This window comes from Gavialis gangeticus, unplaced genomic scaffold (assembly GCF_001723915.1).
Source record: "Gavialis gangeticus isolate Ggan-Ray unplaced genomic scaffold, GavGan_comp1, whole genome shotgun sequence".
NCBI lineage: Eukaryota > Metazoa > Chordata > Crocodylia > Gavialidae > Gavialis > Gavialis gangeticus.
The window spans coordinates 206616090-206624453 of NW_017729032.1; the positions used below are offsets into that span (position 1 = coordinate 206616090).

Sequence of the window (8364 nt, forward strand, 5' to 3'; positions counted from 1 at the left end):
GCCCCTCACTCCCAACCCGCAGCCCCCTATCCCTTGATGCTGTATCCCTATTTGGGGTCCACCTTAAGGCTTAAACCAACATTTAACCCACTCTCCCAGCCCAGGCCCTGGCCATAACTGTCCCTCTACCACCACCCCAAGGAGGGAGGCAGCGGAGCTCTGCAGAACGCGCGCTCCAAGCCCCGCCCACGGGGGGGGTGGAAAAACAGAGAGAGTCATGTGGTGGTGCTGCGAGGCTCAGGGAGTAACGCACGCGCTGAGGGGTTGGCTCTGTACAACGCGCTGACTCCAAGCTCCGCCCACCACGGCGGGGCACTGGCAGAAGCAAAGTCACGTGGTGGGCGGAGAGCCTAGGCCGGTGCTATGAAGCGGAGCGCGGGGCTCGCGGGCGAGAGCCAGGTAGTGCGCATGCGCGGGGGGCAGGCTGCACAGCCGCTGCGATACCCCCCCCCCACCAGCCGTTGAGATCCGCTGGGGATGGTGACGTCACCGCCCTCTGCCTCGCGCCGTCTGGGGTGGGGGAGGGCGGTCCCGTCTGAGGAGCGACGTGTGGCCCCTGAGGGAGAGGGGGCACGTGACCTGGTGGGCTGCCCTCTGCCCCTGCGCAGCTGTATCAGGGTCTGATCTTGCCCCCTTTTCTCACATAGTTGCTTTGGGGCTGGGCTGCCCCCTGACCCCTTCATGTGGCTGGATGGGGCCCTGCCACACCTATCACAGGTACTGGATCAGGGCTACTGGATGTGGCTGGGCACTGCCCAACCAGCCTGGCAGGCAACCACATTGAGCACCACTTGATTTAGACCCCAGTAGGCTTATTTCTGCTCTGGTCGCCTGCAGTCTTATGAGGTTTGAGCACAAGAGATCTCACCCAGCGGCAGGCTGGAATGACCTGCTTGGGGCCAGAGGTTGGCCCCGGCGGTCCAGGACTTGCCTGCAGCTGGCACTTGTCTCCATAACAGCATGGAGAGAACAGCTGAATCCTATGGCCACCAGATGCGGTAGCTCCGTGGGCTGGATCAGGCCCATGGGCCATAGGTTGCCATCCCCTGATCTTGCCAGTTTAAATTTTATCTGCTGGGATTTAGGATCCCCAGATTCACTGATCCCACTCTACCAGCCTGTAACAAGTAGCTGGTCTCTGTCCCAAGCAGCTTACAATCTAAGTAAAGAATTTTACTTTTTATACCTTTATTTTCACTCTTGCTTATGGGGTGTCTTGGATGTGGGTCAGGATCCAGCAAAAATCTTACTTGGGAGTTTAGGCACCAAAGTCCAAAATTGCAATCCGGAAAGCCCTCTGTTAAGCTGCTGCCACTTCTCGGAAATGGATAAACACTTTTAGTGCTTCTTGCTCACTAGAAAGTTCCCTGGTTTCTTCCCTCTGTGCAGTTCTTTCTGTTCTGGCACCCATCTGCTATCTAAACCTGGATCCAGAAACTAGGCATCACCCTACTTGAGTCCCATTAAGAGGCACAGTAATGCATTGACAGGATTGGACTTCTCTGAAAAATATGTTCTTTTTTTAAAACATGGTCTCTGGTGGAACCAGTGATGCCTGCCTAGAGCACTTTTCATAAAAAGTCAGAGGCCCATGTTCAAGGCTCTCAGCCTGAGGGGTTTCAAGCCCCTGTTTCTAGTGCTAGGAGAATGCCTTGACCATGAGGCTGGAAAAGTCTGGCTAGGGTCTGGTGTCTTGTTTCCTCTTAAAGCTGTGCATGGTACAGCCAAGACTGTTAGATTCATCAGGTGAGAGACGGAGAGAGTTGGTTTTTGAAGCAGGAGAAATAATCAGTGGTTATGGGACTTATCTGGGAGTTGGTATTCTTGGATTCCAGTTCCTCATCTTAGAACGGTTTCTTTATTTTATATAATAGCAATTGGGACAAAATGTAGATACAGTACTGGATGCATGGACTAGAACACAGGATTTCCCTTTCCTAAGTAAATGCCTTAATCACTAGACTACAGTCATCCTCCCTTTTCTTCTTAATCTCTCTGGTACGCAGCAAAAAATGCAAGGTGCTTACCTTCTGCAGAAGGGGTGAAGAGTGCCCTTAGCTGGGCTAGCCTGTATAACCTTATGGCCAGGGTACATTCCTTAGAGCTGATTCACTCTCAGACTCCAGAACTGAAAAGAATACCATAGCAATAGGATGCAACTCCTCTGTACCTAATCTTTTGCTGGTCTTAACTCAGAATGAAATTACTTCTATGCTTGCTTGGCTAATGAATGTAATTTATTTTTAAAAAGTAAATTGATTTTTTTGTAGGGGCTGTAACTATTTTCAGTCAAAGAATCATCTCCCGATTTAACAGGATGGCAATCATTTAAGTCTTGGAATTATTTTTTTAAAAATACTGAAAGCTACACTATAACCAGAGGGCATGCTCAGATCTGAGGGCATTCTCAGAAGGTAAAAGCTAAGTGTGTGTATAGCTCTTCATATTTTTGGAGTGCTGTATAAATGACCAATTAATTTTAAGTGTACTCAGTGAGGTAAATGAAACCCTTTTCAGAGGTGGGAATTGACACAGAGAGAGGGAACGTGTTTTGCCTCTGGTCATAGTGCAACAAGGTTGGGCTTAGAACTGAGTTCCTGTCTCTGAGGCCCTTGGTTTGAAAAACCTAGATGTATTTTGCTTTCAAAATAAAATTTAAAAATGTTACTGAATGGAGGGAGATGGACTTGTGCATAGAAAGGAATTTGGGGGATTGGTACTGAAATACAAATAAAGATCATTGCATATTAGCAAAGATTTGTTCTGTTTCCTGTTTCAGAAGGCTGAGACCAAAGAGGAATTTGTTAAAGTCAAAAAAAGAGATTTGGAGAGGCTTACAACTGAAGTGATGCAATTACGGGATTTCTTACCCAAAATACTAAATGGCAGTGTCTTGGAGAGCTTCCAGAAATCACATCTTATTGAAACAAGTGAGTTCTGTTACATTAGCAGCAATTGTAAATACTTTCACTACTTACTATTCTGAAGACATACAGCACAATTTGAATAAATGACTTTAGAGTTTTGTTCCTGCTTAAGATGTTCCAGTAAAGAACTGGATTTGTGTCCAGCAATAAACATTTTAATTTTTATTACAATTTAATAAAAATTACAATAACAAGCCTCAAATTGAAAAATAACTGAAAGTAAAGACTTTATTTATTCAATGTAAGCTGCCATTTTCAGGCAAAAAGGAAGGTCAGAGAAATATGATCAAGAAAATGTTCATTCTGCTTTGCAGAAATGGGAAAAGCCTTCTTTATTTAAACATGATTTTAAGTGATTTGCAAAATATATTTTAAGATATGCATCTCCATACTTTTGTATTTTTTTAATTGCTAGTCTTTACAAATTTCAGATGGTGCTAGGAGGTGGAGGCATGGGGATAGTGAGGGCCGGCAGCAGAGAGGGTAAGTGGTAGCGGGCAGGAGTTGGGCTGCTTGACTCCCCCGCTGTCTGCCCCCCGCTACCTGCTCCCCTGCCACTGCTTGCCCCTCTGCAGTGGTAGGGGAGGGTGAATTTAAGATAGCACTCCAATAATTAGATTCTATACATGGAAACTTATAATAAATTTAAAATAAATTCCATGTATAGAATCTAAACATTGGGGAGGTGTCGTCTTAAATTCAGCATTGTCTTTTGATTCTGGTTTCCCTCTTTTTATGCGGGTTCTGTATGTGCAAATTAGCTCTTATGCGGTGACCTTTTTTATACCAGAATTCTCTTATGCAAACAGTGTGGTGGAAGCCCACAGTCAGCTGCTTTGTGTGGTGCATTGTGGGATTATGTGCACCAAAATATAGTCTCCTCTGTGGATTGGTGCTCCTTGCTTGTTGTCTGCAACGTGTGTTTTTGTAGTTGCTAGAGGTGCACTGATACATTAGTCTGGTATTTGATTGGTACTGACATAAAGAAAATTTGCTGTATCGGATATTGGCCCAATAGGGCTGATAATTTGGCTGATAAATGCCCATGTTGTGTGCAGCTACAGCGCAGCACTCAGGCAATGAGGAGTAGAGCTGGCAGAATGGAGAGCTGCCTTCAACTGGTAAGTTGGAAGAGGTGGGGGGAGGGAAGGGGCGTGGGGGGGCAGATCAGTGCCTCCTGTGGTGAGGGAGGCAGGGGCAGGGGCAGGGGCAGGCACTGCCTGGGGCAGGGCAGGGGCATAGGACGGAGGCATGGCTCATGGGCGGGGGTGGCTCCCGCCCCTGCTTGTACCCCTGGAGGGTGGGGAGGATGTACCCCCCAGGGCTGGGCAGGTGGGCTGGAGCCGGCGCTGTGCAGCTCCTTTCAGCAGGGGCTGGGCTCAGCACAGGCACCGATGGCACTGGGAGGGGCTGCAGCCACCCGAAGTTTCACTGTAGCTATGCTTCCAGCACTGCCGCTGCTGCCAGCCACCCAGCGCAGCCCCAGCTCTTCCTGGCGCATGGGTTGAGGCAGGACACAGAGCAATCTTTCTCATGGTGATAATACAATAAAGAAAGAGGGCATCTGGGTATGTATTGTGAAGATAGTTTGGTTAGAGGCAGACTGCAATAGGAGTGTTTAACCAGCTTTGGTTATGCAGTTCCTCCTATTGTCCAGTTAGACCTTCTTGTAAACCATACGAAATGGTCACTTACCCCATCACAGACAATAGCATTCATGAGGGCTAGAATAGTTTCTATGTCAGTGAGGGCTTATCTTTCAGACGACAGATTTCTCTCACTCCTGTTATTCTTGAAGATAGTGAAATCACATTAGTATGGATTTGCCTCACATTATTAGTCCATATGTTCAGTTGTATGTATATGGTGCCACTTGCCAGATTGCACCTGAAATTATTCCATTTTTGGTTCAAATCAGTTTATTCCCCCATCAAAGTATCTGAAGGGAAAGTAAGTCCTAATACTATCTTGTTCTCTCCGTATTGAACTGGTAGCTAGACTCCAATGACCTCCAGAGAGGGATACAGTTTATAACCCCTTCTGTGATCACGGCGTATATCACAAATATTTGAGAGAGCCTGGGGAGTTCACTTGGATTCATGCAGGGACTTGGAGCTATGTATAAATGTAGTGGAATTCAGGTCAGCTGTGTAGCATTTTTCTTGTTATATGCTTGTCTGTTAAAATCTGCAACAGTATGTCAGCAATACCCACCATAAATAAGCAAGGAGAAACGTCTTCTTCCTCTCGTCAGGAAATCAGATAAGCCTTGGAATTGGTGTCACTTCTGTACAAGAACCGTTTTTACTTTTCATTTCTTGGTAGTTAGCAACAACCAGGTGGATTTTTAAAGCAGTTTATCACCAATCTCAAGTGGTTACTTTAGAAGTCTGTCAATAAGTTGGTGTTCCATTATCTTGGGACACCGTTGATATATGTGTGCTACAAAAGACAGAAGATGTCTTTTGTATCAGGGAAGTTATGAATTTGCAGTTGTTGATGGGTATCTTCCTTCAGCAGTGGTATTAAGGCCTTTAGTGTATCTTTCCAATACCACTGTGTTTAGTGGTACGGGCCAAGTTAAACCTCTTCACTCCCTACTGGCAGAGGCAGTTGTCACCTGGTCAGGGTTAAGTTTTGCACCATTAGATATAGTAGTTTCACATCTGAGTACACCAAGGAAACATGCAGGTGCCCAACAGTGGTAGAGAGTGATATTAGGTGTTGGAAAGAGGCACTGAAGATTTCCTGAGCAGGCGGGGCATAAATTAGGTACGTGGTGTATCTGGAGTTGTTGCAGACTGTGATGTCCTGAACAACCAGTGTGAAACCAAAGGGAATGCCTTGCCTTCCAGAGGGCAAGGGGAGGTGGAGTTATTTGTTCTTCAAGTTCGAGCAGCCAGACACAAGCGTTGTAAACAGTGCACATGGTGATGCTGCGAGGCTGCATGAAGCCCTAAGGGATCACTTCAAAGTACCAGTAACAAGAGTTAGTGGCTTAAAGACCAGCCTGTCTTTCAAACATGCTGTACATGGGATGAAGGAGATAAATGGGGTTGATATCAGGTTGTTTTTTTGTACTAATCATAATATCAGATACCAGAATAGAAAAATAATTTCTAATTGAAGCTAACCATAAACAATGTAAAATGCTTTTTGCCGTATAGAAAGGACAGCAAACAACCTGCCAAACACCCAGATGGAAGAACACCAACATTCCACAAAAACCATAAGAATGGTGAAAAAGTGCTAGATGAATTGAGCTGTATCTCTTAGAGGTGGCTCATAATTGTCCTTCCTATCAGTGTCAAGTGGAATGCCAGCCATTGGTACCCATGTCAAATAATAACACTTTTAATAATAAGCCTTATTACTGATGCTTTAGGATATCACTTTTGTTGATATGATTGTGCTTTTTTTCTTTTCTTTTAAAAAGATTCATATTATTTTTAGTCAGCCTTAAATTGAGGGTATGTTGGTAGTCTTTCTAAAAAGGGTGTGGGAGCTGCTGCTCAGAAGTGCACAACAACTGTTGGACTGTACATGTTATTAGAGGTGCATTGATATATCAGTCGCATATTGGATCAGTAATGATAAAAGGAAAATTAACATTATCGGCAATCAGCTTTTTTGGCCAGGGTAGCCAATAATGTCACTGATAAATGCTGTGTGCAGTTTGGTCCCGGCTCCAGTGTGAGCCTGTGGTTCCGAGCTCCACGCAGACGGAGCCTCTGGCTCTCGGCTGCGGGGGCTGCCTGTCGCTTTTTCAGGCTCTGGGGCCTGGGAGCATGGCCACCTCCCCTTGTGAGGTCTGCTTCCTGCTGGGGTCTCTGGCATGCCAGCTGGAGAAGCTCCAGGCCGCAGTCCAGAGACTGCGTGCCATCAGGGACTGTAAGCAGGAGATCGACTCCTACTACCAGGCCCTTCTCCCCCGGGAGGTGGAGGTTAGACCTTGCTCTCCCTTCAGGAAAAGGGAGGACTTGGGGACCTCCTATTCTATCCAGCCACGGGGTTGGACCAAGGTGGTCAAGGGCCCCAAGGCCTGCCGCACCAAGGCCCCCACCCCGCTGGAGCTTTGCAATGGGTACGAACCTCTTGCAGCCCCAGCAGAGCCTGCTGAGTTGCCAGCTCCTGCAGGCAACACAGACACTATTGTAGCTACCGCCCCTGCTCTCCCCAAGACAAAATGCAAAGTGTTTGTCATGGGAGACTTCATCCTGAGGGGGTAGTCTGCCGCCTTGACCCCTTAGCCCGGGAAGTTTGCTGCTTCCTGGGAGCCTGCAACCGAGACATTGTGGAGAAGATCCAGTGCACCAACCACTATCCCATGCTCCTTATCCATGTGGGCACCAAGGACATGGCTCGGAGCGCTCCCAGCTGGGTCATGAGGCGCTACAGGCTGACCTGCTCCACCAGGCTTTAAACTAAGCCTGCTGGGGGATGGGGGGACTACTGCCACTGCTGGCCCGCAGAGCAACCCTTGCAAAGCCAGCAACCCAAAGCATTTAAGGGAACCCACCCCTGCTGCAGCTCTGGAATAATCTGTAGGCAAGGCAAGGGCCCCAAAGGGGACACTTGCGTGCCTATACACAAATGTCAGGAGCTTGGGAAATAAACTGTGATGTCATAGGGATAACAGAGACCTGGTGGGACTCCACCCATGACTGGGCCACAGGTATAGATTGCTATACCCTGTTCAGGAGGGATCGAGTGGACAAAAAGGGCAGAGGTGTAGCTCTCTATGTCAAGGAAAGCTATGCGTCCCTGCAAGTCGACACTGGCACCCATGGTGGACGACTGGAAACCCTTTGGGTTAAAATCTGTGGGGAACATGGCACAGGGGATACTATGGTGGGAGTCTATTACAGACCCCCTACCCAGGGTCAAGACCTTGACCAGGAGTTTACCAGGGAATTAGCTGAGGCCACGTGCTCCTGGTGCATGATTGCCATGGGAGACTTTAACTACCTAGACATCTCATGGGAGGAGCACTCAGCCAAATCCAAGCAGTCGCAAAGCTTTCTCTCATGCGTAGATGACCTCTATCTGACACAGGAAGTCTGTGGATCGACAAGAGGTAAAGTGCTGCTCAACCTTGTACTGGCAACCGGTGATGACCTAATTAGCGACCTAATGAATGAAGGGAAGCTGGCTGACAGTGACCACGAGCTGATCATCTTCACCATCTGCCATAAAGCTGGCAAGTCAATCAATAATACAGAAGTCCTTGACTTCAGGAAAGCTGACTTTGACAAGCTCAGGAGGCTTGTCAGTGAGGCCCTAAGGGGCTACAACCCAAAGGGGATGGGAGTTCAGGACAAGTGGTTGCTGCTCAAGGAAGCAATCCTGGATGTGCAAGCAAAGTCCATTCCGTCTCGGAGGAAAGGCAGTGAAAGGTCACAGCAGCCCCCTTGGCTCTCCAGGGAACTGGTGGACC

General features: G+C 47.6%; 1 protein-coding gene across 2 annotated transcripts in view; it reads left to right on the forward strand.

The window, feature by feature from the left end:
- The first annotated feature begins 273 nt into the window (after positions 1–273).
- The window catches only part of HSF2BP (heat shock transcription factor 2 binding protein), a 52472-nt gene continuing 44381 nt past the window's right edge, over positions 274–8364 (forward strand). Inside the window, exons 1-2 of one of the 2 annotated variants that reach the window (XM_019525133.1) lie at positions 274–399; positions 2780–2930. In XM_019525133.1, the coding sequence (XP_019380678.1) occupies positions 364–399; positions 2780–2930 (187 nt within the window). In that variant the 5' untranslated portion in view covers positions 274–363. The remainder of the gene's footprint in view (positions 400–2779; positions 2931–8364) is intronic. The other variant, XM_019525132.1, reaches the window with a different exon arrangement.